The sequence below is a fragment of the Andrena cerasifolii genome, chromosome 15, assembly GCF_050908995.1.
Source record: "Andrena cerasifolii isolate SP2316 chromosome 15, iyAndCera1_principal, whole genome shotgun sequence".
NCBI classification, from domain to species: Eukaryota; Metazoa; Arthropoda; class Insecta; order Hymenoptera; family Andrenidae; genus Andrena; species Andrena cerasifolii.
Window position 1 is genome coordinate 10,449,864 of NC_135132.1, and position 24,183 is coordinate 10,474,046.

A 24,183-nucleotide genomic window follows, 5' to 3' on the forward strand; every position below is an offset into this window, starting at 1 on the left:
AGTTCCAGAGAGAGATTGTAGGGTTCTTCTAAAAATAATGTACAGTCTTTATTGCATCAATAATTTTATACATACATAGGACAACGGTAGACGATAAATACAGCATATACATTTCATTGTAGCGACTCGATCGTTCAATATCGGGGTACTTTAAATTCTGACGCCCCATCCAGCACAGTGGTGGGTTTCCTCTTGTTCATTATATTCTGGATCTTTTGCCATTCTCTGTCCAGCTCAGCCTTCTCATTCTTCTCCTTGTTATACTTTCTCGTTCTCCTTCCATCAGCCATCTTCACACCGTACTGGAACGCTGCCTTCGGCAGAGCCTCTTTGTTGTTCATGTATTCGCTGTATTCTTCAGGCGTGTCGAAGTCCCATCGGCCGATGGGACCCTTCTTGTTACCAAGATCCATTTTGGTGTAGTCCACTTCGTCGTCTGAATCGTCTATCGCGTCCTGCATCTCATCCAGGCCCGGATAACACTCCGCGTAGCCTTCCGGCTCTGCGGCCAGCTTGTTAAGAAGCGCTCCTTTCTTGGGAGCATTGTTCTCCGTATTAGAAGGTGCAACGTTTGGTAATTGTGGAGCGTTCGCTTTCTCATCGGTGTCCATACTGCCCTCTGGCTTATCGAAGTAAGAGCTCTTCTTCTTCTCTCTGGCTTGAACCACGTCTTTCTTGCCGATTGTGGGGACGTAATCGCCGATGTCGCCGTAAATACTCTCGTCCTGGGGCCTGGGCGCGATGTCCATGTCGTTCATGTCGTCAGGCCTCGATCTACCGTCTTTATTCTTCTTCCCTTTCTTCCCGTGGCGATTACCTTGCCGCAGGTAGGACAAGATCTGCGCCAGCTTGTTGATCACGATGTCGTTTGTCGTCAATGTGGGCGTATTGTCTATCGTGGGCACGTCGGCTTTACTTCTGATCAAAGTAGTGGGTATGTCTACGTCCGTGTTCTCGTCGTCCAGCTCTATTACATAAGCCATTCGACCGGGGGTGAATAACTCGTTCCTCTCGATAGTTTTTGACTTCATGATCATAACAGTTTTGTAAACATTGCGCCCTATTTTGGTTTTGAACTGCATCTCATCGTCTTTCTTCTCTACTTCCTTCTTCTCCTTCACTTTGTCCTTAGGCTTCACCAACTTCTCCATCTCCTGCTCCTGTTCATACTCCTTTGCCTCGATTTCGCTGCGTACCTGTGGGAACAGAAATCTCATTAATAAGTAGGAAACCCTAAGAATCGAAGGAATAACGCATCTCCACGGATCTCTACCTTCTGAAGAAGAGCATAATCCAATCCTTTCACCAAGTGAGTGTGCTCCATGTCACCACCCAAGAACTTGGACTGCTGGATCATCTGCCTCCTCCGTTCAGCTGCGTCCATTCCGCTCTTCAAGTCCGGCGCTACAGCTCTGTAGGCGCTGGCGCTGTTCATAGGATCCTCTGCCTGGTAGTCTTGATTCGTGCCATCCCTACGCTCCCTCGCTCTGTCCCTGTACTTCTCGGCCAGCTCGGCCATCTTATCCTCCTCCTGCTTCTTCAGCTTAGCGTAGAAGCTCTTCTTCTTCCTCCGCAACTCCGCTCGACTGCCCCCACTGACATTTGGTGTCTGCGCGGTCTTTGCACTAGCATCTCGAGCGGTGCCTGGTACGGATGCTGGTGTGGCGGATGGGACGGACGCCCTTGGTGTCATCAGCAGCTTACGGAAGTCGTCGTTCGTCAAACGAACGGACATCCCCATGTCCTCCTCTGTAGTCTCTGGCATTTTTCCTCCTCTGTTTTGCTACCTTTTAAAAAGTAAGGTTACTTTGCTATTGTAAACAAATGTATCGTACAAACTAGCACTGGGGAGCCTCGCAATATCCTGGACAGAAGTATGCACGTTACGCACGGCGAATATCGCAAGAAACGCGTTATTTAATTCAGTAGGCGCTCCATTATCCGAGAGAAATTTCAGATCGCAAAAACTGTCAACTAGTCAACATGATGCAAACGATCGCTCCGCCATCTACCCGCTCGCAGCTAGATTTAAAAAACAGCTACGGTTTTTTAACTCGTAAGGCTGATTCAGTAATTTAGTCGAGTAGCGAGTAATTTTTCGTCTGTGAATACTAAAATTTAGTCGAGTAGTTTAATAAAACAATGTTAAATTACTAAATTACTTGCTACTCGACTAAATTACTCGACGTGTCTGTTCCAGCCTTTATACGGAATTTTTAAAGTTAAAAATAACCGAATGCAGACTGCGTTAAATGTAACGAACCCCTGAAAATTCGGCTATTTTCCGATTTGGTGTTATAACTCGGGAACTATAAGAGATAGAAAAAAGGTTTCAAGACAAAAGTTACTTCTTTTAATCAGATCTATCATTTGATAAAAAAATTATTTTACAGTTCACAAGTTATAACACAAAATCGGAAAATAACCGGATTTTCAGGGGTCAATTACACTCCCTTAGAATGAATTTGAGCTGCAAACAAAGGAATTCCCTACATATTCTTAAAGTTTCAGAATTTTTTGAATATTCGGCTTCGGGATATTCCCTTGCCAGTATCATATATTTACAAGAAACGAAGATGCAAAAATAAAACACAGTTCATTTAATTACTACGGTTTAATATTTTAAGAACTTATTCAATTTCTACATTAAAAAAAGATTTTCATTTATTAAGGGGTTTCAGTCCAAATAATACATTAGTAAAGAAGAAATGAGGATTTGACTGGATTTTGGGTCAAAATGACCAAAACTCCGTACAAGGGTTGAATTCTTCAAATAACAAAAGACATTCGTTGCAAGTAATAACCAAATTTATTTAAAAAAAAACGATTATTATCCCATAACGATACATTGCGATGAAACAAAAAGAAGTTAGAAAGGAGTCGTTCGTCATTTTCCAGTGTTAATGACGTGGTAGTGGTTGTCGATGCAATCCGCGTACTTCATCGTCGGCACCCCCAATCCTGGATTAGCGACGTAATGCTCGAAGCGTTTGATTCCATTACAAGCTGCCCCATAATCTCCGTCTTTGTTCAATGCAATCACTGCGCCTTTAAAGGTCGGATAATGCTCTGCGATCCTGCTAATCGCCGTGGTTGCAGCTTCAGTTGGGCTGGCGCCATGACGCATCTCTTCCACGGCCAGGAAGCTGCAAGAGTATTCGCAATTTCGATCTTAATACGCCCCGGGATTCTTTTCACCCAGAAGGGCTCTTTTAAAGTTTGAGGAAAGTTTAAGAAAGCTGTATCTTCACCTGGGTAAGAAGCGCATCATTACATCACCGTCGCCGGTACCAGCAGCTGCACCGACATTTTGATCGGCGTATGCACCTGCCCCCGCGATAGGGGAGTCCCCAATTCGACCAGGGATTTTGTTCCGAGCACCGTTTGTCGATGTACCAGCCGCTACATGGCCATTTGAATCTATGGCAATGACACCAATAGTGTCATGGTTTTCTTCGCTCACATAGGATTCGTGTTCCTCGATACTGTTTCCGAATTCACTTATCGAACGATACGGGCCACAAGTCTTTTTTGGGTCTGGAGATACGTTCTGGAGAAAGCAGCATGTAGTTTTTGGTGAAGAGAGTTTGTCAATTAAAATGATTTACCTTCCAGAAATTGGGTTGGCAGTTATTCGTTCTCCAATCTTGCCACATCTTCTTCGATTCTTCTGTTTGTAAAGACTCCTCTTTGAATCCCATCTCCACGGCGAACTTCGCAGCGAGTTCTCCACCGAGCAAGGAATGCTTAGTGTTGTGGAGAACCTTGCGAGCTACAGAAATTGCATTTTTCACGTTCCTTAGAAGGCCCACTCCGCCTACGTCCATTGTGACTCTGTTATAGAATAAATAATTCCATATTAGCCTCGTTTGCTTTCAGCACACATATCTGTGAACAAACGAGTACTGTACCCATCCATGATTAAGGCATCCAGCGTAGTTTCCCCAGCCTCGTCCGGGCTGCCTCCGTATCCTACAGTTTTCCTACACCTCTGCTCTTCGCAGAGGCTGCAACCTTCTTCTATAGCGTCCAGGGCACTCCTCTTCTCTTTCTGAAGAACATCCCATGCTGAAAAGAAATTCAAGTCACTTACACCGGCACAGTATTATCTTTTTAGAAGTTACAAAACTTTACCTCTCTGTGTGGCATCCTGGTAATTCCAGGTGACAACAACCAGAGGTGCGCTGGTATTATAGGCGAGCGTCTCTTTGCAATTCGATAAGTAGATACTCGCGAGGAAACAGACCGCTATTAGGGACTTCATAATTATGCCTTTGGTCAAAGACTATTGAGCAGTCTCGAGTATTCTCGGAGTAGATGATCTTTGTCCACGTACAAAGGTGGGGATATATCTCTGATATCACGCTATGCACAATTACAATATTGTTTTAATACTATGCTCTCAATAGTCTCAATAGTGTGGACCTCTGATAATCTATAAATGTGAATGAACTCGCAATAAGCCTCTGCGATCATATACTACTATCGCCCTTAAATGTATAGAGTGCATAAGCTCCATTGCAATTTAATTACTGAGGCACACATTCATCGGATAACAGGTGTGCCTATCGATGATTAGTTAAAAATAAAAATAAATGTCACGGTGGAATTAAATGTGGCTTGAATATTAATAGTATCTTATCTAGCTCGTGGAAAAGTTCAGCGAGATAGGAGCTACGGTAAATACATTCGAAGCGGTTGAAAACAGTCTTATCACAGACGAGATAGATATGTAGCCACATTCATGTGGCGCGTAGAGAGCCCGCGAGCGCTCGTAAATCTTCGGTGAGCCTCGGGAAGGCTCGGGAGTTTAGGGACGCACTTCTTCTCTGGCATTGGGACACGCGTCGCGCGCTTTTGTAATGCACGCTTCAGAACGGGAAAATAAAGCGCAACCTTTTCACACCCGTGAATTAGCAACGGGGACTCATTTAAACCGGTTCCCTTCAGATATAGGATAGTCCAGCGTGCGTAGAATTTGTATTGTACAAACTGAAATACCAACTGCGACAAACCATATATATAAAAAATATTTTTCCCTTATATAATCTACGACTCTTCATTTTTTTATGTCGGCGCCTCATCATTTGCATTGTGTAAATCCGACGCCGACTTAAACAAAAATCAGAATCGTAGATTATATAAGGGAAAGAATTATTTGTTACTTTTTAGTGCAGTTTTATTTTTTTGAAGTCAGTTTTAATTCTTTTTTAAATTTTTCTAACTTTCCGAGATCGATTCTTTCAATTCAAACTCGTTCTAGGGAAGTAATCAGTACTTTTCTTTGTGAAATTCAATTTTATTTTGCATTCACCCTATTACTAGATTCTTATTATACAAATTGTGGTTCAATACATTTAACACAAAGTCTGTATTCGGTTATTCAGGCCCTATTGGTCTGGCATTCCTAATGGCCTCCATACTGACTTTCAATCTTTTCTGTTGTAAAGTTGTGCCCGGCAGAGGAGGTATCAAGCCGGCCACAACGTACCTGCCCTCCTCGCTCAGAAAATTATAGATGCCACATGCTTGCTCTACAGGGAGCACTTCGACGCTGATACCTTTCTCTATCAGTGGTCTTTTGATCTCCTTGACCTTCCTGTAGTCGTACGTGGTTTCAAGCCCCAGAACAATTATATCCGGCTGTGGTTCCAGAATAGAGAACAGAGACAAGGCACCTTCGTTTATATCCTTCCCTGCTTTGACGTTCCAGAAAAGAACTGTTGTTGGAAAGACTGCGACTGGGCCCATGAACAGTCTGTTGTCAGTCATCCTGAACCCCACCTGCAGAAAGACATGCTCGATTATATAAATCTTTGTCAAAGTTCTTCGTACAAACCCAAATCTTACTTACTATTGTACATTGATCTATCAGAACTCTGGGGCCATTATTAAGGTTGAGGATGGTAACCGTGGTTTTCCCTGACCCCTCATACTTGTTCCTCAAGTACGAACAATGCAATTGCCTGCAAATAATTATAAGACCATTCAGGTTGAATCTACCTCTCTTATCAACTGACGATACATCCTCCACTTGTTCAGTAGAAAATAACACAATCGCAATAATCGAAGTGGAATCTTCCGAGGGATACCTACCTAACATTTCGTAACAATCTTTTGACAGTGAATAATTTACTGGCCAAAACCATCGCGGCAATTCTTAATCAACGGTTAAGTCTTACGAGCAAATATACGTCGACTATTACACAGCATGCTCGGTCTGGCACTGTAACCCTTCTCCAGCGGACAATTCGAATAGACACGCGGAAGTCGGAAAACAGTGTCTGGGTCCTTTTTGACCCGTCTCAACTGCTTTGCTACTCCCGTTGTAAATCACGCTTTTATTGCCGGTCCAATTCATTTCGTAAATTTATCAGCTGTTCGATGTCGGTATTTATCATTACTCTGAACGACGTGGAACGGCGTTACGCGCGGGTCAAAAAGGACCCAGTGGATGCTGCACAGTCTATGGCTGTTATCGTCGCCGTTCGATTAATCGATCACGATAGCGTTCGAAAATTTTACCGGCTAAAAAATATAGCATTCAGACGGCGGTGGAATGAGATCTAAGAATATCCCGTTGCAGGCTGCATCATGGAGGTGCTCGGGCGGTTGCGACGTCTCCCCTTCCTATTTTAGTGTATTTTTAGAAATATTGCAGAGAAATACTTTATCACGGGCACACTGATATCGTATTTTGACAGGATAGCGACAACATTTCGCGACGAAAATGAGCCAGGGCTGTTGGAAATTCGACGAGAAAGAGAAAGGTAAGCGTAGGAATTTTGCAGGTTAGAAAACGATCAGTGTCAGAGAGAGAGAGCAAATAAGTAGAAATTATCGCGTAAACAACTCTCCTAGAACTGTCCACTCTGTAATTACATCTCGCACGTGGCTTGCACGCTCACTGGAGAACATTTCCTGGCATTCTAGAATAGCGAGAATTCTGTCGTTTACTTCGTACTTGTAATTTTCAAACACCTTGCATTAGTCGTTATGTTCGTTCGTGAATATTCCTGGCAAATGGATATTTCTTAATTTTTTAGCGTTATATATCGACATCGAAGAAGATACGGAAGAGGATAAAAGAAATAAGATATATAGCTGTTGGGATCAGACGCCTGATATTCTTCTAGAGGAGATCTTCTCCTATCTGACCATACGCGAACGCTATTATGCATCTCTGGTGTGTAGATCGTGGTATCGAGCCTTCAAGTTGCAGAATGTGTGGGCAACGTTTACATTGGAGGATACCACGCTTACTAGGGGAAAATTTAACTACTACAGCGGCTGGCAGTATGTTTTGGATCATATGAGAACATCCACTTGCTTGAATAAAGTTGGAAGGAACTTCCGATGCCTCGTCTTCGAGCCCATGTTAAATTTCTATAATCTATACGAGTTTATGAACATGATATCGTGGTACGCGGAGAGACAAGGGTCGGATAATACGTCTGTGGCGGGAGTCGGGACTTATATCCGGAGACTGAAGTTCACGTTCCCTTGTAACATGGCAAACAGAGACGACCCTGACCGTATCAGATTGTTTGGTACTGGCGGGAAATTGCTGGAGGCATTGAAAAGGCTGATGTGTAATTTACGTAATTTAAGGTGTCTAGAGTTAATAGATCTTATGTTGGACAGTAAGGAAGCTTTGTATTTAATGGATGATATCTGTACGAATTGTACTCAAACATTGTCAAAATTAGTATTAATTAATACCACGAGGTATTATTGCCCCCTCTTACACGTCGGAGTATTTATTAATCTGAACGTAAGTTTCATGGGTCAAAGATCCTCCTCGCGATAAGATTTCCATAGTGTAAAATATTTGTTTCATTTGCTAAGGAGCTGGTCATCGGTCCTCAAAATCTTCACGAGGACGTAATAGATTTAATTGGCTATACTAGATTGGAACATCTTCATATCGTCCAAAATCGATATAGTCCGAAGGATACCACGATGAGATTGGTAACAGATATATCAGTATTAGTTTATTTAGCCGTGTGAGCCTTATTTTCAAAGCTTTTATCGATTCAGCCTAAAAGATCTTGTTGGATAAAGATGAAAGCGAATAATCCACGTCTTAAAGTACACTTTGAAGTGGAGAGCTACAAACCCACCGATATACTTTTGCCCATTGACTTATTGGAACACGGTGGTATTCCGTGCCACAGTATCGTTATAGACAATCCGAATACACAGGTCAGTGTACGCCATAAAGGAAGAAGGTTGCTCCGCGATCCGGCGGTCGATTAAATGTAACAAATATTACAGATTTCAACGTCCACTATCCTTACTCATGGAACGTTCTTTGAGTCGACAATAAGAGTGTACGCGTTCAAAGGACTGACGAGATACTTCTTGCATAGAAATTTCGCACAGAGATTGGACGAAGCGATAGTGCAATTCTGCAGAATGTGTCCGAATCTTCACACGCTGGTAGCATTTTGTGTTTGAAAGAACTTGCGATGTGTAACGACAGCTTCCCTAAAACTATGACTCTAACACAGTACTGACAGTGTGATGGCATGCGTTCAGATTCTTTTTGCACAAAAGGCTTTATTACTACTCGTGTAAGTTTCGTGTAACTGTGCCCCCGGTATACGTAACACAAGCCTCCGAGGAATACATTAAAACCATTAAAACAAACGTCTGTGGGACCTTTTAGAGATCTATTTATGTACCGTACATTGTGTGGCAATGTCATTGGTCTGCGAATAGTAATACAAGGCAACGGATTTAAATACAGATTGTTCGTTGTATCAATGACTTGGAAGGCAGTGAGTGGGAGGCGAACATTTTTACCATGACACATTTGATAACTTGGCTGAGGCTCGAGCGATCGACGATAGTCTAGTAAAGCCGATCGCTTCGATTGGAAATTTTACCATGTTAGTCTAAGTCTCGCTTCTTCGCATTAATCCACGCGGGTTGGTTCCCCCCACTATTTTGTAGCTCCTCTTACTATATCTAATCCAATTGTGATATAGAAGTAAGTAACTAACCGGCGAATTTGTCAGAGAGAGTTTGTTTACTTAACAGTTTCACAGCCGAGGACTGTTTTTCCGCAGATGATACGGGATAAGATATCGACGGCTACGATCTTAGAGATCGTTTCTACCGCCAAGAGCTTGCGTTGCTTGTACCTCCGACGGAACGCAGTTTTAAAGAGGTGCGACAAAGACTGGTTGAAAATCAGGAACTGGTCGCCGGAGCATTATAAGTGGATCAAAGAGAACAGTCGTAACTATGAGAGCACCGAGAGAGAGGTGTCCAAGATATTGAGGTACAGATGGTATTTGCTGTCTGAGAAGGAATTCAAAAGTCAAATGATAAAGCTCCATCTGTAACGAGCAATTTTCACGTCGGTTATATAAACTTTTTATATCGATTAATTACCCTGACGTACTTGGTCGAAGTTCTGCCGCAGCATATATTGCTCGATACCATTAATTAGCGTGTAATGTATTTGTACTTGACCCAGCTGTGATGTAAATATGAAACGTGTGAGCGACGAGTTCATTTAAAAATATACAGTGAGTGAAACAAATATTCGGACACACTTTTTAAAATCGCATAACTTTTTTAAAATTAATCCAAACGATTTGAGTTTTTTTAAGAAGCTTTCTAGGATTAGTTTGCTAAATTTTCATTACAGGCTCAGATAAAGTTGAAAAAACAACTTTACTCTTTTTTCCGCTATTCCGACCACTTAGCAAACTAATCCTTCTAGTTTCTCAAAAAAACTCAGATCGTTTGGATTCATTTTAATAAGATTATGCGATTTTAAAGTATCCGAACATTTTCGCTACTCGCTGTACGGTGGATTGTTGACGCGCAGAGTATCCGCACCCTTCTCGAAGGAATAATGCAATAAAAGGCACAACGTTTTCGCAAGTACTTCACTTTATTTTATCACATGATGTAGTGAAGACTCTCCTAGACTATACCATAACTTATGTAATTATGTACAATGCCAGTATATATTTTTAATGCGATATTTTACTTAAATAGGTACGTCTAATTAATAAAGATGATGCAATATAGTATACGGCGTCCACGTATACTTTAAATAAGATATTATATTCGTGAAAGTTAAAAGATCCATCGTAACTCGATTATTAAAATTAAGAAACTCAATTCGCAGTGTAAATAAATTTTCTAGATTCTCTACATCGTTCCTAGAGAAACGCCGTTTAAACTTTACAAAAACGTTAACCATCGATTATACAATGAAAACAATTGTAAGCCGTTGTCGTATATACACACTTTAATTTCGTATATACAAAACGTAAGTAGCATTAAATAACATTGTACATTTGTTTTCGGCTGATCCGAATCGGATGGAAACTAATCTTCGTGCAAACCAAGATTCAACTGTAACTTAGCTTTCTTGCCTATACGTTCGTTCTCTATTTACAATTTAATTCAGACGATTACGGGAAACAATATCTAACAAGTTCTCATCTTGGATAAGTTATAATAAATAAAATGTATAATCGAGTTTGCATTAGCCTAAAACAAGTTATCTAATGTACGAAAGTGGAAAGTCGAAGAATCACGGTACCATGGCTGCGGATCGCTTATCCCTGGTCTTATTGCGTTGAATAGTGCGAGCTTTAAATGCAGCAGCGTTCATCAGAGTCTGTAAACGAAGCGAAGTTCGATTTGTAAGGCGATCGATCTTTGTAATTAATCTTAAGGGGAGGTTCCGATCTAGAGCCCATAAAAATAGGTAATATTTAGGAATTAATTAAAGGAAAACTACTTCCTATAATTTAATGGGATTTTTTGCATTGTATTAAGGATGTCTTAAATTATAGAAATATATTTTTTGTTTTATAATTAATCATTGTAGACGGCACTAGGGAGTCGTTGAAGTCGAGGCGTCAAAAAATTCATCCAAATCGGTGGGAGCTGTATCTCCAAAAGTTATTATCCGATTCGACTGAAACTTTTTTATTTTGAAGATTATTCTTTCTCCGCTAGCCAGAAGTATATTCTTCAAAAATAAAAAAGTTTCAGTCGAATCCGATATTAACTTTTGGAGATACAGGTCCCACCGATTTTGAGAACACTGTTTCGGGAAAATGCGTTTAAAGTTTTACGTGAGCGCCGAGTGGCCGTCCTTAAATTACGGAAGGGTAATTTTGAGGAATTCTTACCTCCTCCCTCCCCCAGTATAAGAATACGATTTTATATTCCAACCCCCTCCTTACGTAATATTTTTTAGTTAATAAAATTCTTTTAAAGGTTTTTATAATTCATTTAACTCGGTTTCGGGAAATTTAAACTAAAACTACTTTTCTGGAACATTAATGATAGAATTTGTATTTATTTAAAATTAGGTTAAACAATATTACGTAAGACGCTACCCTGACTCCCCCCCCCCCGTAAGAAAACGTAAGAAATTCGCGACCCCCCCCCCAAAGAGCCTTACGTAATTTAAGGATGACCCCTTGTTACGCATGCATTTGCCGCTACTCAAATGCCTATAACTTCGGGAATTTTGCGAATTTCAACAAATCCTTTTAATCACGTATTCCTAAAAGGTTGAACATTCGAAAAATGAAATAAAAAAAATTATTTTTAGACCGGAACCTCCGCTTAAGCCGCTGCAACGGGGAACCTTACCCTCTCCAGTTTGGTCGTTTTCTGAGTGAGCGGAATTGGCAAGACTTTATTGCCAAGGTGGAAAATCTCACGTAGGAGCTGATTCTCTGCGAGATGAATGTTTATACCCGGGCCCAGTAGTCTACAGCATGCGTTGTATTGAGTTCGTGCACACCACCCTTCCAAATACAAGATCTCTTGGCCAAATTTCACGTGCATCTCCGGTGTAATGTCTTCCTAATGGTAATCATAACAGCAAGATATTAGCGACATCGCGTACGACGATACGAAACGTTGCCCTTGGAAAACTTACATCTATGTAGCGAAGTATGTCTCTGAAATTAGCTCTCTGCTGTTTACGATCCTTCTTCGCCCTGTACTTGTTAGAGTCGGTAGCTAATTCTTTTAATACTTCAATTAGATCCAATGACCAGCTCTGCTCGTAATCGCAAGAGAAATCTCTACCCAGCTCGAATATCACAGCAAGAGCTTCTCCAGCTGATAACCTTACGTCCAGATGTGGTGATTCTAATAATTCTCGCAATCTATTCAGAGAACTGAAACAAGCAAGAATCCTTATCATTTCGTGCGACTGCTCGCGTGTAGATAAGTACGCGACATTTACTCACGGCATGTAACTGCTGATCCTATCACTTGCAACTAAATTGTATATATCGGCCGGTGTCATAATAGTTAAAAGAAGCGTCCACGATGAGATAGCTGCGGCATGCAGCGCTGCTAACTCCGACGAAATCGTCGCTATAGCCCCGTTTCCTTTCAAATACGAACCAGAGAAGATACCAGACAGTAATTGCACAATTTCAATAGTATCTACCGCATCGTTGCCCGATAAAAACTGATTCATGCTCAGAGCCCAGCAGCACTGTAAACAAAGGATGTATTATTTACTCGCTCGGTTAATCAACAATCTATTCCTCGATTTACCTCTGAACGAGCCTGTGGCGAAGCCGTTGGATCGCTAATGATGAAAGTCAGAATGCTCTTCAAATCCCGGCAAATTGTTTCGGCGCTCTCGAATGCTCCCAGCTGAACGCAAAGTAAAGTACTCAATCTAGCTGCTGTTGACTGCTCTTCGCTGCGACCCTTCTTCAAGCCGCGCTCTATGGAATCCGTGATGGTCATCTTCCTATCCTCCACGAAGTCTGGAACATACTTGATGGCGAATATTCTTTCTGTCGAGTTGAAGCAAGTTGTTCTGCCCTTGGCACTCTTCTGTGTTAGACCGTCGATCATTTCCTTCAGCTTCTCCTCAAATGCCTCTTGCTGTGTGAATTCATCTACTTCATTATCGTTCACTTCGTCCAACACGCTGCGATTATCAGATTGACTACTGGCCACGCTGCACGCATCATTATTAACTGAGTCTTCGTCGGATGTTAGCTCAGCTCTTTTTCCACCGTGACCTAAAGAACAATTCGGTTTCTCAAGAAAGATGCACGAGCTTTGCGCCATTAGAAGCAGTAACATATTTTCAATTCTTCTTCGGTAATTTGAAGTTTAAACAAAATTAATTGGAACCTCAATATTCCCAGCGTCAAATATCAGCATTTACATCAAGTTCCCCCAACAAAAGTAAAAGGATCAGGCAACAGCTGTTGAAAGTGAATGTCATATTGCATAATGCGAAGTCTGACCAGCTGTTACTCTTGACACCTAGCATAAATGCGCCATATGTGACATATCAGAAGATACATGGATACAAAAAAAAATAGATAACACGGCATTCAAAGCAGCAAGCTTGTTTTGTAACTTTTAATCTACGCAAAAGAAACTAATGCTTGTACCCATTCCCTTTCATCAGCCACTTGTAATGCCAGAATACCGCATTCCTGAGAACAAGTCTGACTTTTTAAAACACCTAAATCATATGCATCAACGAAGCGAATTATTTATATCGAGCTACATATCGCCGAGAATACCGTTCAGCCTCCTCAGCTTTAGAAATCTGCTGCATCCCTCTGCAGTAATCACTTTTTATCGTCGTGTTCATAAAAAGTAAAAACAACGCTCGGCTTCCAGGAATCGCAATCGCGGGATTGCTAGCTCGCTGCAACGGCTGATTAGTGCTAAATATTCGATCGCGCGCTATATACGACGATCTAAATTTAGTGCGAATGATTCGGAAGAAAGAGCGGGGCCGCTGTAAAAAAGTACGATTCATCCACCTAACCCTGGTCATCGAGGGATCGATTCTTCGTTGCTGGACGGAAGAAATACGATCGACGAGGCGGACGCTGCCAGTACGATGTACCTCGTGAGAAAACTGAAGGCCCAGCGAGTCCCTTGGCTCGTGGTACTCGGACATGAAATTTATACATTGGTCCTGCACCTAACCCAGACCCATGTGCGGAAAGCATGAAAGTCACATGGAGATAGCTGGTGGTGGCCTGCGTTCTTGCCTGCTCATACTATGCCGCCTAACATTCTACGAATCGATACCGTGGCCGTTTTTCGATTTCAAATACGGCTGCACCAGCCGTCGAAAGAAATACGCGCTAATCAACGAGCTGGCCGTGACGTAAGGTGAAACAAATAAGATTTGCAGCGCGATGAGTCACTCTGACAAGGCCGATATAATTTAATAAAGATCCGGCACGTGCCCCGTGGGAAATCGCTGTTGCAAAAAGTAATATCGCGGAAATGCGAAGGGAATAATATTTGTGCGAAATAAGGCGAGTCTTACCGGATTTTCCTCTTCTGCCCCGTTTGCCTGGCATCGTTCCTCACCTTTCTTATTGCACAATTTATACTAACGGAAATACTCGATCAAGAGGGTAAATGTCTTGTATTATTAAGTCTCTTTCGTATACTGAATGCACTGCATGAATTTATAATAAGAACTTGGTAAAAACTCATTAACATGGTGCGAACTGTTCAGAACATACACGTCGAGACAGCCTACAATGGGCTTCCTCAAGTGCACTGCGATTCTGCGAATGTGCTGCGAGGCTGCCCGATCGCGCCCGAACGTGCTCGAATGTTCCCGAAGCGCGCGGCGCGCGTGCGTCTCGCTTCAGGTAACGGCCAATCGGAACTTGCGTCACAGGGGAAGCGCGAAGCACTGCGCGTGCGCGGGTCGCGAAGGCGCGGACACATGGGAAAGTGGCGTTACGTTGAGCGGTTTGCGCGGGATATCGAGAAGGGTTATGGCGCGATTTTTCAAAGATGCCTGTGTGAATTACCACGTGGAAATTAATTAGCGATTGAACGCAGCTTTTTTAAAGATATTATGGGTGCTTTGAAGTACGCGTGTCATTCAGGTAGGAAAGTTGATAATTTGGAAATTAAATGCTTCGATAACTTTTGAAGTATCCACTCAGAACCCGCGCGCGCGAGAGCAGGTAAGGCCAGAACAAGAAGGCGTTTGTTTCTTAAGTGCCGTGGGTTCTGAGTTAAGTGGATAACCTGGAAGTTGTGCAGTCCTTCGATGCGGGGAGAGTAGCAGATACGAAGGGTAAGAAACAATTAGTCAGAATTTCTGTAATAATCGAATGTTATTTTGTATTTTCGAAGTACAAAAACAATATTAAAAAAATATAAAGTTCTCTGCTTAGTAAGAGCGATAGACTTTCATCGCGATAATATGGGATTACATACAATGAATCAGTGAATCATTCGGCATGTATCATTCGTAATTACGATGTATCGGCGGTGCATTGAAATTAAAGGTGAATGATGAATGCAGTTGCACGAGTTGGTATTATTGCGTGTAATTAATAGTATTTATATTACAGTTTTCTTATGAATCTGTTCAGATACATAATTATGGTACAAAAGTGAACATATTCAGAGTGTAGCAAAAGTTAAGGGGACCTAAATAGATCTTCAATTACGGTTTTCGTTGAACGTAATTTACATTCGCGCACGGACACTTGTGAATGTATCAGTCTGTTCCAAAGCACCTGGGTCGTTAGAATAAGGAACAACTTGGCTATACGTAATAATTAGAAATAGAGAAGTATTCGCTATGACTTGAATATGTTACTCGACGTTGTTCGTTGATTCATCTCGCATAAGTTCAAATTACATTTTATATTAAAGAAAAATATCACAAGTGGTAACAAATTACACTGGTACTACGACCTTTTAATGGATTGTTCGATCCATTAGAAGATCTTTTGATCGCATGTGTTTGTTCATGACGAATCCTCTTTTGTACATTTCATTGGATTTGGCTCAGATTAATCTTAATACTAGAAATACTATGCTCGCTGCCAGCAAATTAATCGTGGACGTAGAAGCGGCACTGCGATCTGTCAATAAATCCTTGCACGGCGTCACTCTTAAAATAAAGTTGAATATAGAATCCACGATGTTCGCCGGCGTCGGGTCCGAACATTCTTCCAGTTTCTTCACAACGCAGCTTTGAACGGTGGTGATATCCCTGTACATGCCCCGATGAGGAATAAGTTACATCTCTTTCGCTCGACGAATCAATATTTACTTACGTGCACTCTTTGCTTCCAAAAACAAGAGGCGGAAGGCTATCCAATCCTGCTAAAGATCCATTCTTAGGGTTGAGCGCAGGTAAATAGGATCCAAAAGTAGTGTTCACGCATTGCTGAATCTCTTGCTGCTTCGATTGCAGGCATTCTGGTCCATTAGCAGATATGAACACTGTAAATAACCAATTTGTTCAATTAATCTCTGGAAACTGTTCGTCCTGCCTGTATAAGTGTTCCAATATGCATTCACGTACGGGCAATGCGATCTCCTTCCTTGAAACAGACAAAGTTCAAGAGAGAGTCCGTTATATTCTGAATTACTTTCTTATTCTCCTTCTCTTTGGGATCCAGGCAGGGCTCTATAGCCACCGTGAAGTTGCTCACGCACTTCTTGAGAACAGGAGTCTTGCGGCAGTAGTTTTTAAACACGAGATCCAGATCTCCGGTAGGCTTGTATCTTTCCATCTCTTCCTGTAGCTTCGCCACGTCGACGAAATTTTTAAGGCACTCCGTTATTTCATCCTTGGCACGTTCAGCGTTCTCAAAGGCGCCTGCACCTCCGTTCTTTTCACACTTCTGTTTAAAAAGGTTCTTCGCCTCTTCGAAGGCTGGTATCCCGGTCACATTGAGATTGCTCAAGTCCGTTCCTTTAAGGTCGTTTAAGTCGCCGACATTCGAAATTTTATTTAGGACCTCGTCCATGTCAGGTAGGTTGCTTTGCGAGTTCGTGTGCCCCAGGAGACCTGAAACGCATACGTGATTCAATTGCAGCTGGTGAATTACCGCCAGTAAAGCCAGGCTTAGATCTTAATTTAATAAAGAAATAGGTCTGCGAGGTATTAACTAACTATCCGCTTTTGCGGCTCCGCGTTCAAATGTCGAAGTTCAAAGTTTTAATGACAGCGTTTCCGCTGACAGCGGAAACAAACACGTCACCTCCGCAGATATCTGTTTACCAATACTTCGTATCAATTCGTAACCGCAAATTATATTTCCTTCTATGTGTTTATGTCCCAAGGTCGGTTACTCGGTCTACTTATATCTATATACTTATAAGCGAGTCTCCTGCCTTGTCTCGGTTTAATTCCGACCGTCATCTTTCCCGCCAAATATTCGAATCTCGCAAATAGGTTATGGCCATGTATATAAAGAATGGGAAGAATATATCGCGCGTAAAGATATATTACTCTTTTTTCTCGCACTCCGTAGAAATTATCTGCGGTAATACTAGCTCCACGGAGTGGCTACCGGGTGCAAAGTACGCGAGTTGAATCAACGTGTAATCTACGCATTCGTCACATGTGTGTCGTGGTTAAGATAAGCGATTTCCTAGGGAAACCCAATTTTCATGCATCATTCCTATCAATTCAGAACAAGGCGTCCTCGAATCGGCATTCCGCGCGGCTCGCCTTTCGCCCTTGTCGTTTTCGTAATAAGTACGATGCCGTCTCTATCTCGAACGAAATTCATGGCTTGTCGCTGTCGCGTGCCCCCTCGCATACCTACTCCCAGTCTATCGCGCCCGCTGCGGCGGCTACAAAAGAAGTATGTAGCGAGGACAGGAACGTTCCTTTAACGGAACGTAGGACCCGTCCCCTTGACGGGCGACACCTGGATAATCACACATGAATATTCACGTAATAAATGTTCGTCAGCCTCGATCCTCCGTCGAATCGCAAATCAAGTACACACTCGATGGACTCATTTTTATCGATTACATGTACGTGATCGAAGGTCGGTATCGCTTGCGAATCGCAAATCACTGGATCCCAGTGTACATACCACGCCGCTATCGACAGAACAATGCCCTTTTCAATTCGAAACGCACGCAAGAACGGGCGGTCCCGTTTAAAACTCAATCGAATTAACATACGTCCGTTGAGGACGGGCCATGAACTTGGACTTTGCACCGCTGGTAAATAAAATAGTCATAGTGCAAGTGCACAAAACTACGATACCACTCGCGATTATGATTATTTAGCTGTAATTATTTTATACGTATACACTCCTCTCTTTCTCTCTTCCTCTCTTTAATTGTCACCCTTTTTGTTCTCGAGGAATGACGCGTTAAGGAGCTCGCTGACGGATTTCTCCGCTTCCAAGTGTTGAAACGTGCCGTGAAACTCACCACAAAGGAGCAGGGCCGTGACTACCATCGAGTAGCTGGCCATTTCGTCTGTTCCACGGGATTAGCCGTACAACTGGTCAAATAAAGCGTGGTTGTTGGATGTCGGCACACCGTGCCAGCGAATTGACACTGAATGCGGGATATAGGTGTTCCTTTCAGCTGCGCATCACAGCTACCCGTCGCGCTGGATTTATCCGTACTGTTCTTCTCCCTGCTTCCCACTGTTTGCTAGAAGCGTGCACCGATGTGTTAGCGTTCCACGAGGAAATCAGTGTGCGATGGGAGGGGATCGCGACCGTGAGAAGGGAGGAGCAGAGAGAAGGACAGTACTCGTGACGCGCACACACGGCGCTCCGATGCTGGGCCGCTGGGCGCGTGCGCTCGATGCGCGGTGAGTCTCCGAAAACGCGGTGCGACCGGATTCCTCCTGCAAAAATAAGTCGAAAATATGCAATGAAGGTTCTTTCACAGGAGGCTCCGCTTCCAAGGAATTGAATTTGAAGGCTCGTTTAGTAAATTGCGCGAGGAATCGCCTCCTCTGGCTGCACCGCGATTTCGGAAACACCTTGTATATAGTATAGCCGTTCCCATGCTCCAATTTCTCACGTGTTGCACTTGAGAATTCCACGGATTCGAATTTCGCAGATTTGACTGTTTTCGGAGTCTCTGGTGGAAATGATAGGGGAATGGAGAAGTTACTTGGAGCGACGGGTTTTTAAATATGCTTTTATGGATTTTGGAGCGCAGCAGTGGATTGAGATTACGATTGCTTGTTATGCAAATATGTTATGCAAGTATGCAAATAATTTGAGGTAATAATGTGTTTAAGAGAAGGTGGAATGTTTGTTGAAGTACCATTTGGAGCATGTTTAAAGAACATTATTCCAAGATTCCTCGGTAGTATAGTGGTCAGTATCCCCGCCTGTCACGCGGGAGACCGGGGTTCGATTCCCCGCCGGGGAGATTTCTTTTTGAAAAATTAATCGAACGATTTTATTTTTAGATGGATTTTAAATGCGTGGAGCGCCGAGGGCTGATATTCGTTTTGGAGTTTAACCTTTGGGACCCTCTTAAGTAACGTGTAAAGGGACACTATCCTTCGCCGTTTGGAGCAGGTATGCACTGTTCGGGCCAGTACACCCGCAAGATCGTAAAATATTAATGTTGGGAAGGTCTGTTGAATGTATCCCCAGGCTCTTGACTTGGCAGCAGGGGACAGAAGGGACTTACAACACTCTGCTACTTTAACGACGTTACTGTGTAGTAGCTAGAAGGGATATAACGAGGTCGTAAAAGCTGCGGGAGTCCCAAAGTTTACAGCTTTGCGGTTTTGAAAGGAGAGCTCTGGAAACTTTACCCTCCAAAAAAAAATGCCAAACCTCTTGCTCCAAAATACCTCTCCGCTCCGAAATCTCAAAGCTGCAATCTTTGGGAGTCCCACAGCTTTTACGACTTTGCTGCATTCTTCCTCGATACTATATCTCTGCAGAGCGCAGTATACTTCCTGAATAGCATTAGTGGAAGCATTAGAATTCACTTGTATATGTTTTAAACAGATTTTTTAGACTGCTCGTTTTTCGTACGATGTTTTTGAAACGTTAATTTTGTAATTCTCGCGTTGCAGTTTATACCAGAGTGTATTATTAAAGCAAAGTAGTCCATATTGAGCAGATATATATATACATTTTGTAGTTTTAAACAACAGGCATCGGTGGTTCAGTGGTAGAATGCTCGCCTGCCACGCGGGCGGCCCGGGTTCGATTCCCGGCCGATGCAATCTTTTTTCCTTTTGCCTCTTGAGGTTTGAATAATTTTTTAATAAACTGCAATAACACGGGTCGATCTGAATAGACAGAATATTTTACACTAGTAACGCGATTTATGTTGATCATTACATAACAGCGGAATAAATTAAATGCTAAGAGCACGCATAACTTGTACAAAAACGAAGCCATTTGACTTTATCAAAAAAGTGTTAATCATCGTCTAGCAATATTCTTTGTCCTTTACTAATTACTCTACGTTACGTGGATGATATTTGCGCTGCAGAATGATTTAACCAACACACTGGACCACATCTGTTTATGTATACAATAATTCAGAGCTGATGACATAAGTCCCAGTTGATAACATGACTAACTTATCGCCCCGCGATAAAGTAGTTTGGCACGCAAAAGGATGTTATCAGACGTTGGTAAATTATTCACTAACTCGTGATTCATTCTTCGCAGAAATTCAAGGAAAATCGTAGAATATGAGAATAAAAAATCGTTCTATGTCTGTTGTAAATTTTTATTACGTTAAATGATGAGATTCCATTTGAAAATGCATGGTCTCGTTTCAATTCCATTTTGCTTGAAATCTCGTGTTCACTACTGTACCGTTATTAACCGACAGGCAAGGATTTACAAAAACACATTAGTAAGTAGAGAATTGAGTGCAGGATGTAGGGATTGTAAAATGAAACAGTTTTTAATAGGACTACTCGAAGGCTTAGGCATATATTGTGCAATGTTTGCATAGAATCATTTGTGCGTGCAGTTGTATATACATACTAGCAAAATACCCCGCGCTTCGCTCCGGGTCTAAGAGATATTAAGGACTCTATGAAAACACATTTCACCCCCTTAGGGGTTGGTTAGGGGAAAATCCTGCAATTGGTTTTTAGGCATTTGTGTGGGTAATCTTTGCAAGTAAGAACCAAGTTAATATCTAGTCGGGCCTAAGAGATATTAGGAAGTCCGAGAAAATACATTTTACCTTTTTCCACCCCCTTGGGGATGGAATTTTCAAAAACCCTTCCTTAGTGGGCGCCTACGTCATGCACATTGTTGTTCAAGGATACTGTAGTTAAAATTTCGTTATGATTGGTTCAGTACTTTTTGAGATTTTCGTGAGCATAGGAACAAACGCTGTAGCGTTATTATAATAGTATGATTGTTATATGCGTCTTGACTGCATTGGACCCTGTAACCAACTTGTTGTTCCTTACACACTACACACTCTCACACACACGCACGCGTCGTATGCCAGGATGAGTCATTCAAATTGATCCCCTCGAATATCTTCGAAACTGTTGATTATACCGCAAAATGTTTCAGATAAAAGTTCCACGGTGAAATCCCTTGGCGCAACAAATTATTTCCCGCCCGAAACCACGTAACATTTTTCTGAAACATTTGTTAATATAATCAACAATTTCAAAGATATTCAAGCGGATCGATTTAAGTCACTCGGCCTGCATACACAGGTGACAACTCGATGCAGTGGTTCTCAACCAACCCGTCTCCTTATGGAAATCTTTCTGCCCCACTACAGCAGCAGAATTGAGAAGCAGTGCCTCGAACGATCCTTAAAATGGAACTTTGTTTTCTTGCAGAACTATTTCCTCGTCGCAGTTCTGCGTGGAATATCTGAGTCATCGAAGCGAACTCTTGCGTAAGAGAAACCTTGTGGCGTCCCAGCATGAACCGTGTCCACCGTTCGCATGCTAAATAATTCCTCGATCGTTGACATTGGCCTCGACCGTCGCCTGGCCGTCCTTCGTGCAGCTAAGTAATCCTGAGTTAGCAGCAGTGGTGCATGGTACGACGAGACGGTTTGTTGGAAGGGTTCACAGCTTGTAGGCGTTGCGCATCATGAGGTCGAAGTAGGCGTCGTGGTCGATGCTTGCACTAATCGCGCTGTAATAGTTCATAAACTCCTCCTCTGTGACCTGCGGTAGATAAGGGAGGATTTCATAGCTGCGCAGGGCTGTATTATGCAGAAAGATCGCGTAAAAGTGGCCCTTACGATTCCGTCTCTGGTGTTGCCTTGCTCGAAGTTTGCTAGGAACTTGTTGAGAATGCTCTCCTCGCTCTCCTCCCCGCTTATGTAACGGGGATGGCACTTGACGTTGTAAACTCCTTTCAGGTCGTCCACCGTGATCACGCCGTCTCCAGTTTTGTCCATCTTCTTGAACGCGTGGCCCACCACGTTCCTGCGACTCTGGGACATCGGTGGCTGGACAAAGCGACACGTCAGGGTCACAGCTCTACGAAAGGAATTTAGGATAAGGACGTACCCTAACGGCGACGATGAACTCGTCGACGCTGACGTTCCCGTCGACGTCCGTGTCGATCTTGTTGAAGATCTCGTGGATCTCCTCGTCCGAGAAGTCCAAGCCAGTCTCCTGCAACCCGTTAGTGAACTCCTCTAGGTTCAGCATCTTGTTGCCATCGTCGTCCATGCGACGGAACACTCTACAAGTCGCACGAGTCAAGTCACGTTTGGGGATTCCGTATATGGGGTGGTGATGACGTCACGAGGTAATAGTAACGTCGAATGGGAATAGGGACTGTAGGATGCACTGTGGTTAATCTAGACAAGAGGCAATTTGTGGGAATAGATAAACTTCTAGAAGAGGAAAGGGGATCGCCATGCGAGAATATTGAAGCAATATCAGAAGCTAAAAGAACCTTCACGGAATGTATAGAAGCAAGATCGACTTACCTACCCAGGCCCAGGATGCCGTTGGCACCTCTGGCCAGGCAGAGCAGACGCAGCTTCTCTATGGAGTCCGTGGTTGCGTACAGGGCCCTCTGGGCCTTATTGATCATCTCAGCCTCTTGCCTCGTTGTCGCGCTCTGCGGTCTGTTGAAGAACATCCCTGGAAGGAGAAACCACGGTGACTCACGCCTGTGAGTCAGGTGTTTGTAAAAAGAAACGTCGAGTCGAGGTCTACCTCTTCTCTACCCACCAATTAACCAAACGCTTATCCCCACGATTCACTAACTGAAATTCTCCGCTGTGACAGTTAACTGATACCTGTTTGGAAGCCGGCTCTCCAACTCGTTATCTTAATCAGACGCGGACAGAGATAAGAGACGAGAACAGCGGGAGACATTCTGGAAAGTGGGAATTGGTTCAGTCTGCTTTTTTTTAGGGTCACTAATACTCGACGTGCCATCGCAGAGGGACACTGTTTCATTTCTCATGATTGCTAGGCGTGGTGAACGGCTCGCCCTCGTTTAGCTAATTAAACGGAGGGGAAATTGGTTTGTACACGGCTTAGGGGGCTGATACTATCTACCAGTGTCAGGGGTAATTCTCCATCGACTTTACACTTAGTCGATCGATTAGAAGGATCCGTGCTGGTATACAACAGGCTAGAATCGCCTCATTAATTATTCGAGAGTCGAGGGGTGAAGTTACGAGAGCCCTGACGGTGGAACTGTTTGGAAAGCAACGTGCAACATTGATGAGTCGGTGGGAGGCTCTGGCGGTTAGTCTCAGGAATGAACTACAGAAATTAATTAGGGAGTCACCGTGCGATGATTCGATTTTAATAGTGCTCGGGCAGTTGGTAGAGTTTGTGGAGCATCTTAATGCCCCCAGTGGCTAGCTAAGCGAACCCCCATTGCGCGAGAGAAGGGCACTTTGAATGGGACCATTGATGTGCTCTGTTTGTTATTAGTAATTTAGATTAAGGCGCTTCTACTCACCTCGATAAGATGGAACAGGATGACCCCTGAAGATGTCCTGGTGCAGCTCACGAGGGAATTCGCGACTCCCCCTGATGAGGACCGGAAGGCGAGTGACGATACAGAGTTCCTTTGACGCGGCTGGTCGGATTCTATAGGGCGGCGCACACACGTAAACGGATAACACACTCCTGTATGAAAACGAGGTGTGCTCGGCGTGCAGAATATCCCTACAATAGTCTGTAGAACGTATCCATAACGACCAGACAGCCACAACACGTGTGCCGGCGAAAAAATTCACGCGTGATCAATCGCCGATACCGATTTCCTATCTAGCGACCTCGGGCGACAGGATAACAGCTATCTGATAAGGGGCAGGACTTTGCGAATGGGGTATTGGTGGAGGTCCGTTGAATTACCGCAGGGGTGCTACTATATTTCAAGGGTAAGAGGAAGAAATAAAGAATGTCATGGAGCAACTTTATTGAGGAAATCAATTTTTAATAATTTA

General features: G+C 43.1%; 7 protein-coding genes and 2 non-coding genes across 13 annotated transcripts; 3 read left to right on the plus strand and 6 right to left on the minus strand.

Moving 5' to 3' along the window:
* Positions 1-23: 23 nt before the first annotated feature.
* Positions 24-2,017, minus strand: LOC143377364 (protein Red). Its single transcript, XM_076828559.1, has 2 exons — positions 1,274-2,017; positions 24-1,196 (listed from the first exon to the last, which is right to left on the minus strand). Exons 1-2 carry the CDS (start codon positions 1,763-1,765, stop codon positions 135-137), a joined length of 1,554 nt encoding a protein of 517 aa, XP_076684674.1. The 5' UTR covers positions 1,766-2,017; the 3' UTR covers positions 24-134.
* A 773-nt stretch (positions 2,018-2,790) lies between these two features.
* LOC143376893 (N(4)-(Beta-N-acetylglucosaminyl)-L-asparaginase-like) lies at positions 2,791-4,781 on the minus strand. The gene is made up of 6 exons (XM_076827670.1): positions 4,458-4,781; positions 4,135-4,365; positions 3,912-4,068; positions 3,609-3,834; positions 3,252-3,550; positions 2,791-3,146 (listed from the first exon to the last, which is right to left on the minus strand). The coding sequence occupies exons 2-6, from the start codon at positions 4,262-4,264 to the stop codon at positions 2,888-2,890; spliced, it is 1,071 nt and encodes a 356-aa protein (XP_076683785.1). The 5' UTR covers positions 4,265-4,365; positions 4,458-4,781; the 3' UTR covers positions 2,791-2,887.
* Positions 4,782-5,154: 373 nt separating this feature from the next.
* LOC143377286 (NADH dehydrogenase [ubiquinone] 1 alpha subcomplex assembly factor 3) lies at positions 5,155-6,426 on the minus strand. Its single transcript, XM_076828377.1, has 3 exons — positions 6,097-6,426; positions 5,855-5,966; positions 5,155-5,784 (listed from the first exon to the last, which is right to left on the minus strand). Exons 1-3 carry the CDS (start codon positions 6,147-6,149, stop codon positions 5,380-5,382), a joined length of 570 nt encoding a protein of 189 aa, XP_076684492.1. The 5' UTR covers positions 6,150-6,426; the 3' UTR covers positions 5,155-5,379.
* A 125-nt stretch (positions 6,427-6,551) lies between these two features.
* Positions 6,552-10,215, plus strand: LOC143377283 (uncharacterized). Of its 3 annotated transcripts, none has more exons than XR_013087275.1 (6): positions 6,552-6,770; positions 7,047-7,774; positions 7,849-7,971; positions 8,041-8,205; positions 8,278-8,576; positions 8,672-8,989. XR_013087275.1 is itself a non-coding variant. In XM_076828372.1 (6 exons), exons 1-6 carry the CDS (start codon positions 6,731-6,733, stop codon positions 9,351-9,353), a joined length of 1,500 nt encoding a protein of 499 aa, XP_076684487.1. In that variant the 5' UTR covers positions 6,557-6,730; the 3' UTR covers positions 9,354-10,215. The 3 variants fall into 3 exon arrangements, 1 of the variants encoding a protein (XP_076684487.1); XR_013087276.1 differs by having other exon boundaries at positions 8,753-8,989; XM_076828372.1 differs by lacking the exon at positions 8,672-8,989 and adding an exon at positions 9,075-10,215 and having other exon boundaries at positions 6,557-6,770; positions 8,278-8,442.
* On the minus strand, positions 9,892-14,580 carry LOC143377284 (interferon-related developmental regulator 2). Its single transcript, XM_076828373.1, has 6 exons — positions 14,321-14,580; positions 12,562-13,040; positions 12,246-12,499; positions 11,930-12,173; positions 11,638-11,853; positions 9,892-10,648 (listed from the first exon to the last, which is right to left on the minus strand). The coding sequence occupies exons 1-6, from the start codon at positions 14,352-14,354 to the stop codon at positions 10,562-10,564; spliced, it is 1,314 nt and encodes a 437-aa protein (XP_076684488.1). The 5' UTR covers positions 14,355-14,580; the 3' UTR covers positions 9,892-10,561.
* A 751-nt stretch (positions 14,581-15,331) lies between these two features.
* On the minus strand, positions 15,332-18,474 carry LOC143377285 (27 kDa hemolymph protein-like). Of its 2 annotated transcripts, none has more exons than XM_076828374.1 (4): positions 18,211-18,474; positions 16,337-16,825; positions 16,086-16,254; positions 15,332-16,021 (listed from the first exon to the last, which is right to left on the minus strand). In XM_076828374.1, the coding sequence occupies exons 1-4, from the start codon at positions 18,251-18,253 to the stop codon at positions 15,814-15,816; spliced, it is 909 nt and encodes a 302-aa protein (XP_076684489.1). In that variant the 5' UTR covers positions 18,254-18,474; the 3' UTR covers positions 15,332-15,813. The 2 variants fall into 2 exon arrangements, with proteins under 2 accessions (XP_076684489.1, XP_076684490.1); XM_076828375.1 differs by lacking the exon at positions 18,211-18,474 and adding an exon at positions 16,931-17,068.
* Positions 18,475-19,101: 627 nt separating this feature from the next.
* Trnad-guc (transfer RNA aspartic acid (anticodon GUC)) lies at positions 19,102-19,173 on the plus strand. Its single transcript has one exon. It is a non-coding gene; the product is annotated as a tRNA-Asp (tRNA).
* Positions 19,174-19,915: 742 nt separating this feature from the next.
* Trnag-gcc (transfer RNA glycine (anticodon GCC)) lies at positions 19,916-19,986 on the plus strand. The gene has a single exon. It is a non-coding gene; the product is annotated as a tRNA-Gly (tRNA).
* A 1,355-nt stretch (positions 19,987-21,341) lies between these two features.
* LOC143376781 (calcyphosin-like protein) lies at positions 21,342-23,848 on the minus strand. 2 transcript variants are annotated; one of them, XM_076827446.1, is made up of 5 exons: positions 23,694-23,848; positions 22,702-22,858; positions 22,274-22,451; positions 22,003-22,212; positions 21,342-21,925 (listed from the first exon to the last, which is right to left on the minus strand). In XM_076827446.1, exons 2-5 carry the CDS (start codon positions 22,854-22,856, stop codon positions 21,824-21,826), a joined length of 645 nt encoding a protein of 214 aa, XP_076683561.1. In that variant the 5' UTR covers positions 22,857-22,858; positions 23,694-23,848; the 3' UTR covers positions 21,342-21,823. The 2 variants fall into 2 exon arrangements, with proteins under 2 accessions (XP_076683561.1, XP_076683562.1); XM_076827447.1 differs by lacking the exon at positions 23,694-23,848 and adding an exon at positions 22,949-23,053.
* Between the last annotated feature and the right edge of the window lie 335 nt (positions 23,849-24,183).